This window comes from Caloenas nicobarica, chromosome 4 (assembly GCF_036013445.1).
Source record: "Caloenas nicobarica isolate bCalNic1 chromosome 4, bCalNic1.hap1, whole genome shotgun sequence".
Taxonomy (NCBI): Eukaryota; Metazoa; Chordata; class Aves; order Columbiformes; family Columbidae; genus Caloenas; species Caloenas nicobarica.
In genome coordinates, this window is record NC_088248.1 from 44,554,836 (window position 1) to 44,579,410 (window position 24,575).

General features: G+C 39.6%; 1 protein-coding gene across 3 annotated transcripts in view; it reads right to left on the bottom strand.

Moving 5' to 3' along the window:
• Positions 1-15,066: 15,066 nt before the first annotated feature.
• Positions 15,067-24,575, bottom strand: part of DCTD (dCMP deaminase) — a 59,221-nt gene continuing 49,712 nt past the window's right edge. For all 3 annotated transcript variants that reach the window (XM_065633334.1, XM_065633335.1, XM_065633333.1), the window contains 3 exons: positions 19,903-20,019; positions 18,254-18,350; positions 15,067-16,283 (listed from right to left, as the gene is read on the bottom strand). In XM_065633334.1, coding sequence (XP_065489406.1) covers positions 16,205-16,283; positions 18,254-18,350; positions 19,903-20,019 — 293 coding nt within the window. In that variant the 3' untranslated portion in view covers positions 15,067-16,204. The remainder of the gene's footprint in view (positions 16,284-18,253; positions 18,351-19,902; positions 20,020-24,575) is intronic.

A 24,575-nucleotide genomic window follows, 5' to 3' on the forward strand; every position in this document is an offset into this window, starting at 1 on the left:
TGCTTTTGCCACAGGACAACCCAGAAAAGAAATGCTTTTAGATAGCTTGGCTGGCTGATAATTTATCAAGGACCCAATTCTACTATCCTGTTCAGAATTAGCAGCTGCTCAAGTAATGCCATTAACATGTACTGAATTAGGGAACAAGAATAAAACTGAGTCTGCGCCTGAGCCACCTCGCTTCTCTGAAAAACCTGGCCTAGATGCTCAACTACCTGCAAAAATGAGCCCAGTTTTTACCTTTTTTAAAGTTTATCGAAATATGTATACACTTTAAAGGACAGTGCTTCATCTTTTTGGCTGATGTCTTTTAGAAATTAATGAAAATATTATTGATTTTAATGAGATTCCTATTCTTTTATGCTCTGTGACCTCTGTTTTTCATGGATGAAATTCCTACTAGAAATTAACAGATCATCAGTGGAACTAAGGGTAACACAAGATACTATTTAATGTGAATAAAAATATCAGAAATTTGGTGTAAGTTTAATTTGGCCAGCCTTTAGAACACATTAGTATTGTCACAACTAACTCTGGTGATTTTAGGATGTCTATACCCTGCATTAGTTTTTCATTTATATTCCAGATGTTTATCATCAAGGGTCATCTTATCTTGAGACTGATGGAATTAAATTCACAGATTTGGCATCAGGAGTGCCCAAAGAAACACAAGAGTTCAGCAGCTGATATTGGTTTCCCCAGATACGTTTGACCATTTCAGGAGGATATGCATCATGAAGACTAACCTAAGAACACACAGATTAAATGTTTTCAAATCTTACTAGTTTGTATCAGTGTGTTCCTGCCCACCACAGCCCATCCCACTGAGAGCTGCTCCTTTCCACAGGGTTATCTTCCCTTCTGACACCTCTTTATTCTGGTGCACATGGCTGTACAGCCTGTGAGCTGAACCTGTTGCAGTCCTTACCAACATTTACCTTATCTGCACTGTTGTATCTGTGTGATGGCAACAGTTTGTCTGGACTTCTACATTCAGATGTGGAAACAGGATCCCAGCTCTGAGACTTTCAGGGAGAATACTTTTGCATTTTTTGTGCACTGTCAATAGCTTTAGGAGTAAATGCATTCTCTTTATCAAGTCAGCTAATAAAAGCAGATTTCTCTCACCAAGGAGTCTTTTCAGGAGCACCTCAAATATTTACATACTCCTTTTCATGCAATACTCTCACAGGTTGACTCTACTGATCACAGCTCAGACAAGACAACCGCCAAGTAAAATTATAGTAATTCTTAGATAGGTATTTTTCTAGTTTTTTCCTCCTCCTGTATACAGTCATGTTGTATTGGCACATGCCCCTATGTGATGTGTGGTGCTTGTAAACTATAACATCAAAAGAAAATCCAAAAGCTTGACCCCAAACAAAACAGTCATATTGGAACAAAGGTTATGAGTTAATTAGGTCCAGAAGCATGTCCTAATAATGTCTTCCCCTTCAATGGGATTTCTGCTCTGAAATCATCTACAAGCTTTCAAACTATTTATTCCAGGAGGAAATGAATGGGCTGTCTGACCATCACACTCCCTCCAAAAAATCACAGCCCTACCAGAGTCAAAGTGCATGTTCCGAGCTGTAAACATGATGTCTACAATGAAGCTGTTTTTTTCAAGCATTAAGTAGTATCTCACCAGATGAATTAGAGAACTGAGAGATCATGCACAGCAGGTAGCAGCCTATTTTCTATTTGTTCAGAAACAGGTGTAAATTGCTTTCATTATGCTTTTATAAAACAGTGGGTTTTCTACAGGCTCTACTAAGTATTACTTTCTGGTTTGGGCTCTTTCTGCCTCTGCACCTATTTATTCCTGCCTCACTAACTTTATTGCTGGCCAAGTTTTTCAGCATTTCTTTATTTTTATTCTCTCCCCTTTTCATACAGCAATAAATATTATTCAATTCAACAAATGCACACAAATGGTTTCCATTAGAATTTTAATCTACTCTCGGAATGAAAGAAAAGCTTTGTATAAATCTTTTTAAATTATCAGAACATAAATTCAGACAGGGCCATCTCCACCTAGGCTGAGCTGGGGAGTTCACAGCCTGCTGTCCTCATTCATAAATTAATTGAGGTCTCTAGCTGCTGTAAATGAACAGTGCATCCTGCAAAAGATCCTATCTGTCAAGATTGCAGATTGGTTTCTATCAGAGTTTGCAAAAGTCACAGCGTACAATGCTTTCATTATGTCCATGAGTATGGCTTCCCAACTGGAAAGAAATGTGTGTTTTGTTCTGTTGGGCCAAGATTTACAGAAAGCAATTTTCCTCCACGCTCCAGCTATGACAAACCTACTGAAAAATGTCATTTCATGACTTCTTTCATTGAGTCACCTTTTTACTGACAAATATATATTCTTTCTGCTCCATGTGTACGCACCAACTGTGACATTTAATGGCCAAGGAAGGTTAATCACAGGTGAGTACATCCCTCTTGGATATTGCAAGCTATACTGCATTCACTGCCACTTCTTCCTTATAAAGTAAGCATTGCTTTAGCTGGCTCACACAACTACCTGGTTTATATTGCAAATTCATACATTTTTTAAAAGGCTCCCTAAGATTCTGAGCACCAGCCAGCATATCCATGAATATCTCTTAGGTGTCTTAAATTACATTAGGGTTGTGACAGAGCGTGAAGAGAGTCAAAGGCAAGGTAGAAATTATTGAATCCTTGGTAGCATTTTGTTTCTTCCCCTTTGATTTTGCACTGTGAATCTGCAGACACATGAGGGGTACAGTAAAGAAAAGACAGAGCATCAGGTCCCAGAGTTTTGGAAGCAGAGGCAGTTCCCCCGCCCCTCCTTGTTTTTTTTAATCAGGGCCATATTTGCTGATCGTGGCAGGGACCTCAGACACATTAATGCCTGTTTGTAAGAGCTGGGAAATTCACAGGAGGGTAGGAGTGACAAAAATCTCTCTTTACACAAGTGAGTAGAACTGGTACTATTTCAATTTACAGGTAAGGGACTACAACCCAAACACAGCACATGCAGACATTTCCTTCCTTGCCTACGTCGGCTGTGCTGGCCCTTCTCTCTTCACAGGTGAAGCCATAGAGGAGGCATCCCCAAAGAACCTCAATACCTTTCACTCCTATCTCTCTTCTTTAAGAGGAAAAAAGTCTCCCTGTTGGGATGCACTTAGTATTGCCCAACGACTGAGTGCGTTTTCTCTGGAAACAATAGAAGCCATCATACCAGCTCTTAAAAGTGATGTGGAGATTTGCCACAACTACAAACACCAGTTGCAGAGACGTCTTGGTGGTCTCGGTACACAAAAGACTAGCGAGACCGGGCTAGAAGGGCATACTACAGCATTTTGTTCTGTAAATACACACAGAACCTTTTAAAGAATACAGATTATTTACATGCTAAAAGTTAATGTGCCTGTTAATCTCTATTTAAAGCCTTCTGCCCTAGTCTAATAGTGCCAACCAGTTATGGTCCATGAAACAAAGGTGGCTGCCAGCCAGAAAAGCCAAATATGTACCGGAAATTAATTATTTACTTGGCAGGCTCAGCAGCCACTTTATTATCCAAGCAATTGGGGCAATTTAGCTGTTTTAATAAATACTCAATAGTTCTGACCTGTATCGCACAGGTGACATTTGGCATCCCTGTGCCATGATGCTGCCTCTTCCCACCATGAGTTACAAGCACCACACTGTCAAACTCTTCTCCAGGAAAAATACTTGCAGGTGCAAACATCAGCAGTTGTCCTGGTAGTCTAGTTTAGAAAGCATTTTAAATAAGTATTTTAAACGTACAACTGCTCTGTGCTGGGCTCACACGACAGGAGGGAAATGTCAGACTGGAAGTTTTTATTGCAACAAATTACAGACTCTTGAGGATGTGAATTGCAGAGGAAACGCTGGTAACATGTTCACTGTAGCCGGGACAAGTCAATACGGTGTGAAACAAAATCCCTCCTAAGTAAATACGCCAACATTTTCCATTATTTCAGCCTACGCCTGATATATACTAGTGTATAGGTATGTACATCACTCCACTGAACAGTAGCAGAAAAAGGAAAAAAGAAAGAGGGAGAAAAAACCTAACAGTGTGCAGAACACCTAGCAGAACAGTCTCTCTTCTCCATGACAGACAGTCCAAACATCATGCTTGGTTTTTGAGCTACTGCATCCTATTGCAAACTCATCTCTTGCATATTACTAACTCTAACACTACTTAGTAATTTTTTCCAAAATTTCTCTCTTTCAGGGACTTTCTGTGTTTCAGATTATTTTTTCCACAGATGCAGTAATTTTTTCTCCTGTATCCAGGTGGAGAATGGCAGAAGAGTGGTTAAGGAGTCTTGCAAGGGACCCAGCCTTGAGAGCAATTACCTGTGTGAGCCTGGAGCAAGACCCAATCAGCCCAGCTACTGCCTCACTCATGCTGGGAAGTCTAACACAGTTGAATGTGTTACCTTCCCCAGCCACAACTGATCACAGAAACTATCACAGTTCAGCCACACCAGTTCCATGTACCACCATGGGTAGTAAATGTCTGGCCTTGATTCGCCCACAATCTAAGACGCAAAGGAAAAAATTCAATGAGACCTAACAACCCTCTTTCCTGCCCTGTCTCCTTTTGCTACGAAGGATCAGCTGTGAATATCTTTGCCCTGGTATTTACCCTTGGGTGACCAAGGTACATTCTAAATAGACCACACCAAGCGGGAATCTAGAGATAGCAACTGTGATGCAGGATATAAACCAAACTGTAGCTGCCTGAGTTTACAGGACGGCAATACTCATAATATGCTGTTATATAGTTGTTCATCAAATCAGGGTTTCTTTAGCACCAATTTGAAGAATAAAATGCTGATCCCTTTTAGAGTATCCAGCTAAATGGACCATATGTGTATTTCATTAGATTGTAGACAGTTTCAACATTCCAGACAACTCCCCTAATTAAGGTCTTGCCTACCAAATGCATCGAAACCCCATCAGCTCTAATGACTGGCATCAATCCCTCCGTGTTCATGCAATACCTTTGTTTTCAGCAACAGTCCTGGGGCTTCCTGTATTAGTAACTGGGGATCTGCTGACCACAGTACAGAGGTAATTACAGATTTATATACAAGGCAACAATTTTTTTTTTTTTTAGATTAAGAGATGGTTAATGTATGTAACTATCACAACACTTTTATTAAGGTTTTGCTTAAGAAACCTAAGAGGAGAACCAGCTCATGCAACTTGTGCATGTTTTTCTGTCTATAAGCATTCTTCGAAAGTAGCACAGGAAGGGATTTGAGGATCTTGATTACCAAAACCAAAAAAGGAGAAGGGCACTCTGTGTGTATGCAAAAGAGTATCAGAAGGATTCTTTGTCAAGAAACTGTATTTCTTTATGGAAAGTTTCCCACTATTGCTAACTGAGGTGTGATAATAACCTCTATTTGCTGAAGCTTCCATTCGTAGTTTTCAACAGAAAGAGGAGTCAGGAAGCCCACTTTAGGAAATTAATCTACACCTTTGCCTACGCAGAAACACAGACTGGAGCACCATCCCACTTGAGGAGCTTGCATTAAAATGTGCCGGCAGCAGGACAGAAAGCAATCGTTCCTGTCAGTGCAGGTGAATTCTAGAATTTGGAATAAAAATACTACAGAAAGAGCAGTCTTCTGAATAACATACTGTGCTCACTTAAGAGCCGAAAGACAGGATTTTAGTGCCTTATTGAGGGGGCACAGGGAGACAGCTTTCATGCAACATGGAAGACTGCACTAATCACCAATGTCCAGCCCCTAGCAAGTAATTCATCTCTCTTTCAATCTAGCATTTAAATGAAAGGTGCCTGCTCTTTCTGAAGTTATTGGATTCAATTCTGGCAATAAAGTTAAATTACGCAAGGAGCATCTAAAATATTTCATCACAAAAAAATCAATGTGTTATTTTAAATTTTGCTTTCTTCCTCATAACTTGCATACACATACACTGATCTAAGAAAGTTTGTGTTCAGTAAGAACACAATTTCAAAAAGCTACTGCTGCCTCAAGGAAAATACTGAAATATATTCTAAGACTGAAATAATCCTATTTATCAATCATTTTTCTTCCTCACCTCTTTGCTATTTAGAATATTTGCATCAAAATGGGATCTTTATTTCCCAAGAGTTCATCAGCTGCTCCTGCTATGAAATAATTTCCATGGATACCAATTGTATGTGATGTTGCAAGCATATGACTAAAGGATAAGGAATAAGGAAGAGAGAAATCAACTGCTTTGTTCTTTGGCTATGCTTTTGGGTAACTCCATAAACAAAACCTAAAGCTTTATCTAATCAGTTCATCACCCACACAAATAACCCACTCAGTCACTCTCCCTTCTAAGCCCTCTTGGCAAAAAATGTCCCCACTTATTTAAATGTGTTCAGACTTTCAAGTATCATCTGCTACTCAATGAGAACAAGACTCAGGACTTTAGAAAATGATAAAGAAGCCATTTTAATTTGCAATTATTTAAGCTAAACTTTAAAATTTGCTAATTCAGAAATTTAAGTGGTAGATTTCTCCATTTAAAAAAATCTTGGTAAGGTGTTACTTTCAGTAAATGACTAGCATCAAAGAATTATAATAAAAGTCTGCTAGCAAGAAGGGAAGAAATAACAAAGAAAACACCAAGTTTCAAAATGTGTGGTTCATGAGTAGGTACAGCAATTTAATGCAATGTGCCTGCACAACTACACAATGAGTCACCTCACAGTGTGATGTGGATTTTGATACCTGTTTCTTGTTAAAAATCATTTCAAGAATATCTTATCTTTGATTTAAAGGCATTTCTAATAAAAGGTTTTGCATGAACAAGTTTTCTCATTTTATAACTATACAGAAAATATTTTTCAGATAAGCTTGATCAGACTATGACCCAGGGATTTCAATTTAGCTCAAAAGAGAAATGTCCAGAAGCAAACAGCAGAGTAGGCAAAGAGAACTGGAGCTTCCATTCACCCAGGGAACCTAGGCGTGACTTGCAGTCAAGTCCTTGCAATATTTTGATGTAATGGTAACATGCGTGACCTACAGAGATGCAGGAAGACAATCGTAACTATAAAGCCCTCACCATTATGTATGATCCCTCTTTCCAGTATCTCAAAGACGAGGAGGTATTTCACAGGGAAGGAAATACACACATTCCATGAAGAAACAGGGTGGTCCCAGGATGGTCAGAGCATTGCAGCCAGGAGCACCGGGGACATCTCACTGTGTTTCTGCAAGCCCAAGAGCATCTCCCCCAGCATCTCTCCAGTCACTCCTTAGTTAACACTTCACAAGCAAAATCCAACTTCTCTGCCAGCAGCTAAAAGTCACTGAGCCCCTTGGAGTCCCCACTACTTTTGCTTTTACTTAGCCCAGGCTCAGGCAGCACACTAAGGGGCTACCACAGAAAGCCTGTCGCTCCCAGGCTCCCGCCTAGCGAGCCCATTCACTAACAAGAACTGGATGTTAACCCTCAGCACAGCCACAAGGAGAGCTTTAAAGTTTTCACATCCTCCTTTCTGGTGCAGAAGGTTCAATGCAAATACCAGACTGGGATGATACACGCCAGCTGCTGCTCAGCCCCCAGGGTGGGCAGAGTGTCCTGCAATTTTGCAATCTCCTCCCAGAAACTGAAAGCCAAGGTATGCATACCTTGCAACACACAGGGGCAAGGCTCCAGTACGTATTTTCTGTTCGTTCTCAACTTCTCAGCAGCCTTAACATTATCTCTGGGGTAGATATAAACTTACTTTTTTTTTTTTTTTAAACTTTGCTCATCTGTCAAGTCTCATTGCCTGACATCAAGGAGATCAATGTGCCTTCCTTAAAACACAACTCCTGGCTCTTCCGAGAGACTTCCATTTTTAGATGTTGGTCTCCTAAGCTCCTCTCCACAGCCTGTCTCCCCTGCTGCATCCTTCAACAGAGTTTTTCAAATCAGAACAGACAACCCATATAGGCTGACATGCTTTTTGCAGTGCTTGCTGCTCACATCTGAATGTTGCTAACCAATCTGCCCGCGTTCCAGGGCAGCACGGCGGAGGAGCAGGGATGAGAGGTGTCTGCGACATGTGTATAGGCATGCATCTTGGAAAGGACTCCTTTTCTGTAGTCAGTAAAAATGACATGGGTGAGGAAACTCATGAACATTACTGCCAGATAGTTTTAAGCACCGAGACCAGAATACTAATATGGGACAAAAAATAAAAGGAAACCAAGAAAAGGCAAAAAATCTCCCAGACGTTAGAATCTGCCCTCTCTTTTGGAGATTTTTCCTTAGAAAGAAAACACGTGGGGGTGTGAGCACATGACCTGCTCTCTCTTGAATGCCAGATTCTCAGAAACATCATTCATCTTACTAGATAGTCCTTCTCTGCCTGAGGTGAACCAAGTCAGTTCTGCGTGCCTGATGATGGTAGTTATGCCTTAGCCTTACAAAATAAAACAAATATGGTGAAGCTCCAGTACCACACAGCTATTTTGACTTTTATAGGGAGTTACTCATTAGAGAAGACTGTGACCTGAAACAGTTCTCCTTTGCTCTCCCCCAGTCCATTCCTACCTCCCCCACCATGGGAAATGTAAAAGAACGCCTTAGTTACATCAGTCTGAGCTAAAAGTGCATTTAAAATCAATCCAGGTAATGCATAGCCCCACTTGAGGGCAGGATCTCAAATCAGAATATTTATTACTGAGCTGTAAAGCTGTGTTTTCACAGATTTTGTCAGGAAGGCGTTATTTGAATGCCAATAGGGACGTCAGTCTCCCTCTCTTCACAGACATCAGGTCAGAACGGATGTGAGCACATCGTCAGCTTTAGCCCCACTGACTTAAAGGGTAGTTAAGCACATATTTTACATTCTGTCATGAACGGGAAATATATAGTACCGTAGTCACCTTAGCTGCAAGGGGAATACACGCACTTACTTACGCAGGCTTACCAGCTTGCTGCAAAGGTTGGCTACGGCTTTTCCTGCACTCCACACTCTGATCAACAGAAAAGCAACTGTCCAGAAGTGAAAATTGGGATCAGTCTATTTAAGGTTTTTATTCAAACCAAATGCATGAAGGTACCATTTTAGTATGCCTCACAGCAAGAACCATTTCAGACATCAGTGACCCTTCTGCAGGCTTAGGTCAGTCCTAGGGGGTCTCGGACCCCAAAGCCCAACCCCAGGGACACGCACCTGGGGCACTGCCCTGGCTCACCTGTGCTCAGCCGCAGCATTTCCAGCCAGGGAGATGAGCCAGCACTTAGGCAACGAGGAGAGCAGCAGGGACGTCCTCTTTCCAGAGCCATCTGCCTGAATCAAGCCACGGTGTCACCCCACGAGAGGACACGTGAGAGATGCTCACCATGGGTCCCACTCCGCTCCACACAATATGACCCTGGGGAGGCAGTTATAGTGCTGCAAGACCCCCGTCACAGAGGCGCCGCAAAAGTCAATTTAGTCACGCAAAATGCTCCAAACAGACTTTATTCTAATCAGAACTGTTTAGTGGAAAACCAACTAGAAATTTTTTCAGCACTCTGACAACATTATAAGCCACAGATTCAGATACCAGTTAGAAGTTCAATTACTACACAGCCAACTCAGACTTAAGGGATCCCAAAACTCTAGAATGATGATTCAAAAATCCACATCTGCCCACTCATCAAAAGTAGGGACTCTCAAGGGTATCCAGAAGATCACTTACCAGTAAGGCACGGTGTCTCAGTCCTCAAGGAACTTCCCTTAGGTAGCATCCCGGCCTAATGAGGAAGGCCTGTGACTGCAGACATACTGTTCCAAAAGCGATTGTTTCCACAGGTGTCTCCATTTATACCCCAATTGAATCTGAGCTGAGGTCATTTTTGGTAGTGGTCTAGAAACTTCCTCACAACCGAGGTGTTTCATTGGTTAAGGGCCCTGTCTGTCAACCAAAGGGGTGTGTGCATGACCTTGGTGGTCCATTGGCCTAGACGTTTTTAGTAGGTGGGTAGATTCATATAGACTAAGGCATTAATGTATATGGCTGTTTCTTATCGTGTAATGCCCCCCGTTTGTCACAGAAACATTTCTTCCCCATGAGATTTAAAACCAGAAAGAATAAATAGGATACCAATAGCCAATATAATTAAGTACAGACACCCTTGAAAAAGGAAATACGTGGAATACAAAATCCTGGCATCTGGATGTGAAGCTCTCTAGCAGAACTTCTCAGCGCTTCAAGAAATAAATAAGAAAACCACACCATGAAGCACTAGATGCATTATTATTAGTATCTTTAATAACAGTACAAATATTAAAGTACCATATTGTTTACAACACTAAATTAAAATTTTAATTTTAATCAGTCCTGTTTACCCAGCAACATTCTGATTAGCAGTCAGAGTTGATTGAACAGTGGAGAAAAAAAACCCCCGCCCACAAGATGATTCTTCCATAAGCCACATAAAAGACTTCAGCACAAGTCAACAAGCAGCAACAGCAGAGTTATACAGCCAACCAAAGAATGTACCCAAGTCTCCGGCAAAACAAGACACAACTTATGCCACTGAAGTGGTGATTTGAATATATTTTGTTTCCTCTCTTTTGGTGCAGGGAGCCCTTCTGAATATTTGCATGGCAGAACTGAAATACACATTAGCTTGAAACAATGAAGGAATAGGGAGGTAGAGAGCACAGAGTGAGAAATCCCAGGAAACCATAGGCAATTGCTTCTTTATTATGCATATTTTGCTGCTAGAGCACATTATTCTCATTCTCCTTAGGGCACCGTTTGTTAAGAGCACAATAAATAATAACAACTAAAAATCCAGCACATTGAGCTTGTGGGGGTTTTTTTCCCCTCATATTCGGGTGAGAGAGAAGTGCCCTGACAGAGGCCAAGTTTTCCAGCACAAACCCTAAAGCCTATAAGAGAGAAGCAGCCATTTCCTATTCCCCTGCTCCTTAATTCCTCATAAAAAAAAAAAAAAATCAGGCAGAGACACAAAACAAATCACTGTAATTCATGTACCCTGTCACATATATCTCCGTTTTAAGCGCTGCCCTTCTGCTGCACAGTTCACAGAAGGATGGTGCCCTTCATGTTTGTTATTCGGAGCGACAGGCAGCAGCCTTCCCGCCACAATTATCTGGTGGTGCCTCACAGGCACCCAGCTGCCCAAAGTCACGTTTTGTCACCCTCCTCCCGGCCACCTCCTCAGCAGGGAAGGGGTTCAAAGCCCAGACCCATCGGTGCATCTGAAGCGTTCTGATGCCATAAATCTGCTGCTCCTGAAGATGAGCAGTGTTAGGAAGCAAACTGCTGCAATTCAGCTCCCACCCCAGCAAAATAAAATCAAACGCTGCACTCTCCTGTAGCTTGATTAACCACACACTTCATTAAAGCTTTTGCTGCTGTTTAACTGAACTGTAGATGCTGGGAAGATTGTTTTTTTGAATGAGGCAGAGATAGTTTACCAATCTTTTTTTTTCTCCTTTTTCCCCCTCATTTCCTTCAAGCCAGAGAAAGCAAACAGGTGGCTTAAGTGTAAAAGCAAGGGAACATGGATTTGAAGGTTTCATGTAAGGCTTCAACTCTGTTTAATGATTTTCCACTGTGTGCCAAGGCTGAGAACATGGAGCAGATGCAGACTACACACTTGAAACAAGTTTTACCCCTCTGTTCTCAAATCAGAGAGAGTTTTTCATTAGATAAACCTAGATTTTAAAGGGAAGGGAGAGAGAAAGCTGCTAAAATAGGCTTTAGTGGAGCAAACTCTTTGAGCCATCACCACTAAAGAGAGAAAGAGTTGGTACCTTCTACTTTCAGCCCTGATATGTATAAATCCTTTTCTTACCTACAGCTGAGAAAAACAGCTGCAAATAAATGGCCTTTCAGCTGTGGTCACTTCCATACTTCATCCTTAAGTGCTCCCAGCACAGGAGAAACCCAAGCCAGCCCTGCTGGATTACTACAGGGTGCTGCTGGCTGCTCCTTCGCAGGTGTCCCTCTGCTCCACAGCAACTTCCAGGCTCCCCACAACCCCACCTTGTCAACTTCTCCCACACCTCCAGGCGAGACCCAGCCTGGAGTAATTGCTGCTTAAGGGTGATCAGGTGAGGCCTCTGAGCTTCGTCTCCCCTCACTTGCGTAAAGACTCACATCACCTAGCTTCAGAAAGAAAAGTCCAGGGCGGCAAGTCAGAATTTTTGTTCGCTCATTTGCAACACCTTAAAATCCCTGTAAGATTCATTTTGGTAGCTGATGAACTACTGCAGCTTCTGCAGTTATATATGTGGAGCCCTCAGTCTGAGTGAGGCACTGGAAGAGCTTTATTGCCAGCGTTATCATAGGCTATTTTGGAAATCAGAGCAATTGTACTGGTCATAGCATACTTTTTGTTATCTTGGTGAAAATATTGCTAATATACAAAGCAATAAAGCGCTCGGTCAGTGACCAAAGCTTCAAATATGGAGATTATGCTCTCATTCAGTACGTTGGTCTGTGAAACCACGCCTTCTCAAATTAAATTTATGTAAATAGCACTGCCAGTTCCTTGGATTCTCAGACAGGGGAATGGAATATTTAGAAGCAAAATGTAGATAATGGCAGGATTTAGCCTTTAAGATAGAGTTATATTGACTTAGATAGGGTCTCAGCATTTTGTTTGCATGTGATTTCTTCCTCCAATTAATGCTGCTCAAATAACTACCAAAGTGCTCCCCAGAGTCTCAGCTTCCTGTACTGGGTTTTTCAAGCAATACCTAACGAAGCCTCAGCCTGCAGTCACGTCCCCTTCCCCTGGCAGGCTGGTTTACCATGAGAATGGTGCTGGTGGCCACGGTGGGACCTGTAAAGTTTCACATTGGCCAGCCATCAGGCTCAGAGTCATGGTCAGTGGTTCTAAGTCCAGCTGTACCAACAACCGATTACTGACAGCTGGAGGAATGGGTTGATGGAAATACAATGAAGTCCTGCAGCAGAAACAGAACAAATCCATGCTGGCTTGGTGCCCACTGGATGGAAGAAAGGGGCCCAGGAATCCAGGCGGACAAGAGGATGAAATGCCCTTGCAACAGAGAAGGCTATGCACATACCAGGCTCTACTAGAAATGTATGTAGCCATCAGGTCAACAGAAGTGATTATTCATGCTCCTCTATTCAGTTTACATAAGACCACATCTGGAGCAGTGAAATCTTTGGGCTCCCCATATGAGAAAGTCAGCAAAGGTACAGTAAGATGGTGAGAGGATAGGGCACATGATGCATAAGAAAGGATGAGAGCCCAGCATTTGTTTAGCCTGGAGAAGGTTAAAGGTGTGCGGAACGTCAAAACTGACCTCTGCTACCTAATGGGTGGTTACAGAGAAGACAGACAGACTCTTTTCAGAGATGTACAACAAAAGGATGAGAGGCAACAGACAAACTGTAGCAATGGAAATTCTGACTGAAGAAAAAGGAAAAGGATGCAGGGAGAGTGGTTCAGGTATTGGAACGCATGACCAGAAAGGCTGCAGAATCTCTGTTCTTGGAGATACTCCCCCAGACATGGGAAACATAGGAGGTTCCACCTGAATAGGAGAAACTACTTTACTTTGAGGGTGACAGAACACTGGAACAGGCTGCCCAGGGAGGTTGTGGAGTCTCCTTCTCTGGAGACCTTCAAAACCCGCCTGGACACCTTCCTGGGCGATCTGCTCTAGGTGAACCTGCTTTAGCAGGTGGGTTGGACTAGATGATCTCCAGAGGTCCCTTCCAACCCCGACCATTCTTTGATTCTGTGGACAAGGCCTGAGCAACTGGATCTAACTTGTAAGTCAACTGTGCTTTCAGCAAGGGGTAAGATCAAGTGCCCACCAGAGGTCCTTCCAACCCAACTGCTTCTATTCCTCTTGAACTTGAGCTTCAGGAGCAGAAACGCCAGTTTGTTATATTTACCCATCTTCCCATTTTCATTGTTTCCTCTAGTAATTATTCTTTATTTGGAAGTCAAAGCACTATCTCCTGAACTATTAAAACAAAACAATCCAGAAGCATAGAGATTTCTAGGCATGCACACAAAAAGAGTCAAACCTTCTTTAGGCTTTGCTCTAAACCATTCACCTCAAACTAGGATGTGCTGTCTCGAGAGTATGCATGTGCTTTTTTCCCTCTCCATAAAGTTGCCTTGGAAATCAGAGAGCCTACTTACTTAACCTGAGACAACTGACAATTACTCTGAAAGGCTGTATATGAGGCTCTACAGGATCAAAAACTGATCAGAAGAAATCTAAAATCCTAGCATATTCTCCAGTACTGCTCTTCTGTTACACAAACAGGGAAGTCATGGGGGGAAAAAAAGTCACTATAAAAAAACCCAGTTCATTCCTAAAAACACCTGGACATTGGTTCAAAAAACTCCTGAGTTATTATGCACATTATACATTCCCATTTTCCAAGACCTGACATAAAAATACTTAAAGTAACCAGAATCACAATGCCTACGTTTTAAGTCTGAACTTAGATCAGCAATTATCACTGAAGAAAACAGCAACTTTGCTGCCAAAATAAAAAACTTTGCTGCTTCTCTCTCTTCTGTCCCATTGTCAGACCAGTATAACTCAAAATACTTCTATTTATTATTTTAGAACAAAGATGTGAATACGCTGTTTTAGTGACATTTTATTAAAGTAATTTTTCAGGTTTCCCCCTCGCCCTTCATGTATGTGCAAATGTTGTCTTCTGGCAGTAAGCCACACACCAGTTTTGAGGTGGAAAACAGTCATAGGAAAAAAAGAGAAAGTCAGAAATTACTTTATAAATGGACACATAATACATTACGAAGCTCCCTTTAGTAGCCAAGTGATTCATGAACATTACACTTTATGTAATATCACAAATGCACAAAATATGCTTTGCATATGATTGCAAAAACAGCAGCACTCTGGAGCCAAGCACACAGTTTAATATTATAATAATGAGTCTACTTCAGTGTAGTGGATTTTAATAAGACTTTAATACTACTGGTATGAAGCCAAATTACATAATGTCCCAAAATATGAAACAAAGCTTTTATAGAGAAAATAAAAGCTCATTGAAGTATAACCACATTTAAAAACAACAAAAAAAACCAACGACCAATGTTATCTAAAGAAAGCCATTAGGCATATTTAATTTAAAAAAATCAAATTAGAGAAAAGGAACTCAAATCTATTCCCAGATCTCAAGATAAAATTAAAAAGGATATTATTTTAGGCAACATTTATGAAAATGAAGGTACTACGCCGGCTCTGGGAAACAAGCGAACACCATAATTACCTCTTTTGGCACACATATGGATATGGGTTGACTATCTCCAATTTCTCTCAGAGGACAAAAAAAATGATTCAGTTACTTTACAGGTTGATTTTAAGACTGAACTATGTTAGATTGTCTAGAAACAGCTTGGATCAATAAAATAATTTCCTTCTACACGTGAAAACCAACTCCAAGTAAGAGTCCCAAAGGTAAAGAGCCAAATTATTTACTCTTTCAACCCCTCTCATTCTGGAGTCTTGGGGAAAACAAGGACTTGAAAGCACCTGTACAGCTCAGTCTGGTATGGACCATTCTCAAAATAACTTCCTCTCACACTCCTCCCCACATATGACGGTGTTAGATAGAAAAAAAAAACCACACCATTAAAAATTGGTATTTCATTTGTTGGATAACACATGCAGAATATCACACATTCTTTAAGCTGTATAACCTTTTAAAATATTAGTGTTAAGCTAGCTAGAAGATTAGTATTTGCATGGATAACATTTTTTTGTCCTTTATTAGGATCAACTATTTAGATCCACATATCCAATAGAGAGATCAATATATATTAGCATATTCCACCGTAGTTCTGGTTACAATCAGTACTACTGTTAAACTGAGTCTAAATTAATGCTGACAGCCTATCGGAGCATGTGATGATGAATACAGCAAGATTCAGACCAGTTTTCTCTACATACATTCTATTGTCTCACCTACATGTCTCTAGACTTTTTAAGTGGTTTTGATAAAGCCATTAAAAAACTGGCAGTAGATTTAAATTTCACATGACAATACGAAGTGAGGAGGACATTTTATGCCTTGGATTACTTAGAAGTCTACTTTGGCTACAGAAGCCATTAAAAAGTTGCAAGTAACTTCAAGATGAAAGGCATTAGCAGCTTTTTAGAAAAGGATAATCACAGTCTTCTAGGCACTTAATGAGACTTAATTCACAGAAGCTTTTGACTTGGTCTGCTGTTAATTGAATCAAAGTCGATGATGATCTTGTTACACTTTGGCTTGAATTCCCTAAAAAAAAAGAAAAAATACAGATACTAGTTAGTGAGTAGTTAAAACACTTTGCTTGCTTTAGCTCCAGTTAAATTTTTGAAGGAATGAAAAAAAAAAACCACAAACCCTCCTTGGATTCACATAGTTTTCATCTCTGTGGGAGCCAATTACAGTGCACCACACTGAGAGAAACCTGGACAAGAAAGACTAAGACAAAAAAAGACACATGGGGTGTGTGAGCCTGTACATTCTTCGGCTATTGGAGTTCATAAATTACCCAGGAGTCAAAGGACTTTTAGCAACTTAGCTGCAGGTGGTGGCATCATGTTACCAGGGATGGGATTTTTGTTCATATATATTTATATTTCAAAGATATCTGTTTACAGATACAGGTACACATATATGCATTCATAAACATATTCTAATATACCGTATATGTATTGTCTATACACATATATGTATACACATGTATATAAAAAAGGTATTTGGAATATATTTTGATAAATATTTTGATTACTTTTTCCTGCCAAGTTTTCAAAGAACACTTTCAAACTTTGCCTCAGCACATTAAAATATTTTTTGTGCTAGGGGAATAGATCACATTATGCATCATACTGGGGAAAACCAAACTAGTTAAGAGGGAATCATTTTAGAATTGTAAGTTTAGAACTGTAAAATTAATACCGCCACAAAATGTTTTCTTATATTATCATTAGAGCATCTGCTACAGCAATTAGCAAGGAAGGTATTTGGGGACTGAGCATATATTTTCCAGTCTACCAGTAAACAAAGGATTATGCAAATAGTGTGGATTTAGTGCCTAATTAAGCTCTGCAGTTCAGTTCAAGAGATTCATTAAGTACCACCTACATCCTTAATAATCAATACAAGAATGAATAACAGTCAACACAAAAAAGCACATGCTGCTGACCACAGAAACTCTGAACACTTTGTCCAGAATAGCAATCTGAAATGCAAGAAACATTTCTCACCCTGGAGAAGTTACAAGATTTGACTTGCAAGAGAATGATTTATGTTTCTTAGTCAAATACTCTTAGTAGATAGGAAATACACTGAAGGACTAAAACTGAATTTCAAGTACTGCTGTGTTTTTTCACGGATGTTTCTTAGCCCTGTAGGTACCTTTCATCCCAAAATTTTATCTGTCAGAATTGTTATGTTTGCAAATTTTTCGAAGCCTTTATATTAATATTGTAAAACTTTTTAGAGTTACAAAGCCTCCCTGACTGCATAATTAGCCTCACCCACAGCATGTTATTGCTTTCGAACTAGCTGTTGAACAGATTGTCTTTAGGTATCTCTGTCAGTGTCTTTAAAAACACCACTCTTCAAATATTTTTCAGATTCTCATTACTTACAGAAATATTCCAACTTTTATCCTTTTCTCACAAGAAAAGCTGACAAAAGAAGACTGGACAGCTATAGGCACCGAGAATTACGGGTGGCTGGTTTGAACACTTTCCCAAACTGACTGCAACAAAAAGATAACTCAAATTTCAACTAGGGTCAGGTAATCCACAAAAAAAAAAAAAAAAAAAAAAGGTAATTTCAGTCCAACTCATATGATCATAGGATAATTCAGGTTGTAAGGGACTTCAGGAGGTCATCTAGTCTAACCTCCCTCTCGAAGCAGGGTCAGCAATGGCTCTCCCGAGTACAGTGTAACAAATAACCATCACATTCGCAATTTCACTTGCAGTCTGGGAGTTAAGTGAATATTCCAAATGGATTATTTTCTCATACAAATGTTAAGAAATCGAAATGTAACCATTCACGAGGCGAAAATGGTGCAATAGTCTGTCAATCCGGTATCTTTTGCAGGCATACAGAGCAAGCCACCTACAGACACTAACAAAGAATAAAATGCTGCACGATGCACTGAAGAAAAACTTCTGCCCTGAAGTTGGTCTCTTTCACACACCATTTTTTCTTTTCAAAAATAAAAATAAAGCTCAAACTTCTCTTACCTGTATATAATACCTGCTAAATCAAACATCCGCCGTGCAGCTGTCATTTCTGTAGTGTCATGATACTTGTCAGACATAAAAATAACTTCCTTTATGCCTAAAAAAGGCATATAGAAAAAAATGTTAGAATTACACGGAGGGGGAAAAAAAAAGTAATGTCATAGAAAAACTGGTGCACAAAATCAGAAAATGCAGCATTCATCCACATATTCTAAAACTCCTCGGTACACCCGTACTACCCGTACTTTCCCAAATACTATAGACTGTACTTGAGAATAAGGCTGTGTAAGGCAGAGCTGTTTTGTAAGACAGTTCTTTCAAAAATGTCGAAAAATGTTTTTCTCCACTTTTACCTAAGTTTAACTCAGAAAACCAGAACCAAAAACTCGCAGGCAAAACCACGTGATAGACAGACTAGAAATTAAGCATTTTTGCAAAAGTAATTGAAAACTTATCTCTCTCTCTCATATAGATAAAATTCCCTACAGAGAATTAAACCTCAAATCCCATTCCCCTTCCGAACACACAGCTATAAAAGGATGCTTTTTCCTTTTGTTCTCTGTTTTGTAAATAACTCCCAGTCCCACGTTCAAATCCTGATAAACACATGCTGTCTCAAATTGCTGAATGATCTACACCTAAATTACTCAGGCAGGGGAGAAGTGTATATGTTGACCCAAGAGAAGTTACAAGCATTTCAGAGCCTATCAACACCTTACTATATTTACCAGACAACACAAATATCAATATATTGCAATTTAGTGCTGACTGAAGTGCATAAGGAAAAGGATGAGTGACTTCATTGTGAACAAGACCATTTGATTTTGATTCTGTAAATAAGATAAATGTAGCACAAATACAGAATACCATTGTCTTTCCCCCTTCACCTCCTTTCATTTCAAACCTTACTGACAAAAATAAAGAAGGATTTTGCTTGCTACTTTCTTCCTAGATTCTTGTGGTCATTAGTTGTCAGAGAAACTCCCCAGAATAGCAATCCATGCTAGGATTGCAAGACTTTACTCAATGAGCAAAATATACGGTACCTTAAAGCAGATATTTTTACGGAACTGAAGCCTACTGCTGATATGCCTAATCTGAAAAAAGGCGACACATTTAGGCCAGCACACTTGCTGCAGTGGCACAGATTTATAACAATTGTAATGAAAGACATAATTAAAGTAGGATCATAGAAGTCTTACGACATTTACGAGCAAAGATGTTTTAAAATCTTCAAATATCTACCATGCATCACATTCAAATTAAAATTTCATGTATATACTCCCAACAGACCTTTTGTCATGCAGAAGTTTGTTTCCTTCTGCCCTACTCTATTCAATGTGTCAGAGCACAGTAAAATTGACAGTAATTATATGCAAAGCCTGTGTTGTTCTTTGGCAGCTCCTGGTCTAAGAAGTTACAAACCTAAATTAGAAGCACGCTTAGAATCACAGAAGATGCAATTAGCACTGCAAAAATTTGGCACCATTCACATGCAAAAAAACCCCACAAGTAGCATCTTAGGAAGTTGACAGTGCAATTAATTTAGATCTAACAGCAGCAATTTAACATCAAATACATCCGTGGTAAGATACCAACGAGCAGGCAGCACTGCAACCCTGACAAATAAAGCTGGCACTACTCCTTACCTGCCTGGATGATGAGCTTTGCACATTCATTACAAGGAAATAAGGCAACATACATGCTACAGCCTTTCACATCAGCTGAGTTTTTGTTCATGATGGCATTCAATTCAGCATGGCACACTGATTAAAAAAAAAAATAAAGAAACAATTCATAACACTGTTCATTAAAATAAATCAGTCAAACTGAAATTAAAGTGTTACAATATAACTGCTTACATCCTTTCAAAGGCAAATAGCTTGTACAGCTTGTCATAAAGGGCAGAGGAAGAAATAAAAGCAGAAATACCAAGATCAATGAAGGTCAATTGTTCTGACCAGGCTGCCGATTAGTAATGATATCATTAAGCGCATTAGCATTGCCATTTGCTAACACCTATCGCAGGCAACAAAGCCGTAGGCTGTGGGCCAAGTAGTTGCAACCACCCTAAGTGAAGCAATATCTCACAGCTTCACAACTCTCTGGAGTATCTAATTGCCAGTATAAAACAGCTCATTTATGTGTTTACATGCACAGATAGGAAGAGTCTTACGGTTATAAGAGCGCACTGTGTGCTCTTAAAGGCAGGAGAATCGCAAAGTAAAACCGAGCAGCTCTGTCCTCTGGGTCTCAGAACAGCCCAGCGCTGCCGCATGATTCTCTCACCCCAAGAATACACAAGACATGCTCAACCATAAAAATGTCCCAGCTTTAATATTAAAGTGAGTTTACTGCTCATTAAAAGGTGCCAGACTTCCCGAGCAGGAAAACAAAGTCCTCCATTTCTCCATGGATTTGAGACAGGCCAGGTAGCAACAGTCAACCCTGCTTTATTCGACCAGAACACAATAGCTCTTTCTGGACAGATCGCACCTTAGGGTTTAAGTTTTTATGCTGTACATATCAGCAGATTATCTAACGTGTTATCAAGGCAGGTGAGAAAAGCACAGTTTCTGTGTCATCCACCATGAACCTCTGAAAAAAACATTAGTATCTCCGCAAGAACTTCCTGTTTACTCCCATGAACGACAGCACGTTGCATAATTTATATACCTACCTAGGAAGAAACTGCCTGCTGCCCTGACTTACTTCATAAACAGGTGCTGAAGTGCGGTGTGGGTTTGAGCTCATCTAGAGACCTGCATGTGCAGACAACATTAAGAGTTTTTCCACTGCTTGTTTTGAAGAATGGATTAAAAAAAAAAGAAGTTGTTTTCCTCTCCCTTGAATACATAGGAAAATTAAACCAGGGAAAGTCAGGAGCACAAACTCACAGTATAGTTGTTACTATGTACTGACCTCTGTGTGAATGTCCTCAACACAAAAAGAATAACTGAGTGCAGCACCTTCAACACACAGGAATCCTTGCTGAATGGAAATGTTTTCCGTATGCACTAAATGTCTACATGGAATTTTCTATATAACATCTAATGCACTATAAATTTACAGCCTAACTTACAACACACAAACTTTCCCATGTAGATAAGTCACAAAGGACCAAACACTTACTAAAGACAGCTCAGTATCAACTTCTACAAGCAGTCCCCAACATCACCATGACCATGCTGTCCACATACCTTCTCATAAACAGTAAAACCAGAAACTAACATAAAAAAATAGGAAATTAACAAAAAAACCCCAACACCCAAGCACCATCACCTGAAGGTTTCTATTACTATTATTATTGTTTCTATTGCAACTGTAATTGAGTCACACTGTATTTTACACATATGCCAGTGTACAAGATATGCAATTATATGAACATATACATTTAGCAAATCCAGTAAATACATTTAAGTCGAAGTATATTACTGAGGTGCACTAATCTTACATAGCCTTCTCAATAAATAGAGAATTATTTTTCTGGGGTTATCGAGGATTTAGTGAAAAAGAGTGTCATTATTTCCACAATTGAAACTAGGTTATGTCAAAGGACAGAAACATCACTTTTAAGTTTCTTTGAACAATATACTTATGTTCTAGGCAGCACTCTAAAATATAGAAGGTGTCCAGAAAGAAGGATGAGGGAATGTTTTCAAAGGCTCACAGAAGTAAAAAAAAAAAAAAAACAAAACACAAAACCAGCAAATCCTTTAATTCCTTCAGTAAATATTTCTTCTTCACTGAAAACTCAGAAATCTTCAGCCATAAAACCAGACAAATTTCATTATTAGTACTGCATCAGGTTTCATTCCTGCGCTAATGAGAAAGAAAGGCTTTTTCTGCAGACTTCTGTCAACTTTCAACAACAAACTTCTTCCCAAGCAAAAACAAGTTCAGGCCAAAAATCAGTTATAAAAGATAATCAGCTGGAGCAAGAGAAGAGAGAATTTTTTTCTCCTGATCATCTTAACATAATCTAAAGTTAAGAGCAATTACAACTCTCCAGTGTGGAAAGAAGGCAAGGAGACAATAATAAAGAAGAAACAGAGACTAATCATTCCAAGACAAAAAGTAGTGGGGTCTCTAACAAACCTGGCTGGCTTTTGTTTAAAAATAAAAGGATGTAGGTTTTTCATACACATTGTAGCCTAATTGAGCATTTTACTCCACTTACTGCAGAAAGTAGTATGAGACTAGAAGTTTGCATTGATTCCAGGAGTCATCTTTTTCCTTCCAGTATTTCTGGTTTTTTTTTAGTCTACTGAGCTATTAATACAAAACCATTATGGCTCAGTTGTTGGAACCTGGAAGAATATTCTGTGAAGGTATCATTACACATCTTTGGTCTATACATCAGACACCTGCTACTGGCCCCTGTAACAGATGTATGTCATATATATAATAGTCTATATAATATATATAATAATCTATATATAATAGTCTATTATCCCCAGATTTTTCTTACAGACATGACAAGCTTTGTGCAGAGCATTAATGAGAGGCAGAAAAAAAAAATCCAAGGGTCTAAAATCCCTCTGGTTAATAACTAACTAGTTCACATTTGGGGCGTTATGAAGTTTTCTAACCTGTTAAGGGCTCCTACTAATAGGTTTCTTATTGTCTGAAACAATATGTAACAACTTAAAATAACCTTTCACAGGTGCACAGTATTCAGAACTCTGAAAATGGTATATTTAAATAGACTAGTAAAACTAAGAATTTTTACAATACCCTATGGGGGGCCCCAGTGTTTTGGATTTTTAAAAAATATATATTCACGTGTAGCCAACATAATATTAAGTCTGCAACACTGGTTTCCATTCCGGAAAAGTGGCTTGAAAAGTATTCTCGAAAGGCTTCATTAGCTGAAGAAATAATCGTGCAATGAGAAGTTAGTGTGGGCTCTGACATTCCCACCACCTGCTACTGTATTCACAAGAAGCAGGGGGCAGGAGGGAAGCAGAGGAATGACTGCTTCATTACTGGTAGCATTAATTGACAAGTTTCTATTTTTTCCTTATTGTATACTGCTTTGTGTTGCTTATATGAGGTATCACTCATCCTTAAGCCTACCTGTAAATAAGAGACCCCTACTTACCCTATTAATGGTCATTTTTCAGGATTAACCATTTAACATGAACATGCCCTTAGCGGGTTGCAGAGTCAGAAGTACTCTTCCCACCTATTACACTACAAGTGTTCTGACTAGTGATTTTTATAAGAACCACCAGACTAGTCAAAGTGTTTCTTAATACTGTTTGAAGGCTTACATGCTTGATGAAGAGCTTGGAGTAGGGACCACTGTTAACATGCCACCTTTTAAGAAGCAATCAGAGGAGGGGCTGAGGGCAGTGACCTTTCTATGTGATTAATTACTAGCAGAGCCAGGCTAGGAATTTTGATAAATTATGCATTGATATGCATTGATATGCATTGATAAATTATGTTGCATTTGAAAAGAAAGCATTTCAATGCATACAGATTGTCACACAGCAAGTTTTGATTTATTAATGTAAGTTTTTATACTACTATAAGTTTGTTCTACTTTCAGCGGAACACAGAAGCGTTTCTTAGTGGGCAAGCAGAATGAGAGAAATTATTCTTGGTGTTTCCAAATTTCCTAACTTTCTAGAGTTTTGATGTATGACACCAGAATTGGACAGAAATCCATGTAGGACAAGAGAGGGAGAGGCTGTAAGTGGAGACTGTCTCCTAGAGATCCCCTTTCCAGCTAAAGCCTCAGTTTTGCACTGCCAATTGGAGAGCATCACACTTCTTCATAGTGCCTTATCAAGCTTTGTGCTGTCAAAATAACAGCTTCTACAAAAGTAACATTTGCCTGGATATCTTCGAGTGTTCATCTCTCTAAAAAATTGACGAAAAGCTCATAATCCTAACACGAGGAAATGTTGGTAACAGTTTGTTTCATTTTACACAGCAGGTACTGTTCAATTAGAGCATACTTTTTGCCACAGCACATATTTTATCGTATCTGAACCTGTATAAATATTTGTAATCATATTTACTCAATATTTTCTCTGTTGCTCAGAGGTTTCTAAATTTGCCAGTCATTTTAATTTAGAACTCTCTTAATTAGAGATTGGTTGTCAAACGGATGTTCTTAGATTACAGTAGGAGACAGAGGGCATAACAGGAGCACAGCAACTAGCATTAATGGGAAGGCTTGTGTTAATAGGAGAAAAATGTAGTATTTTAAACAATTGCTGAGAGGAAACTGAGCATCATCAAATCCTTGGACTCATCTAACAGAAACAGAGGGCACTCACTTCTGACTTTGAAATCCAGAATGTTGTCT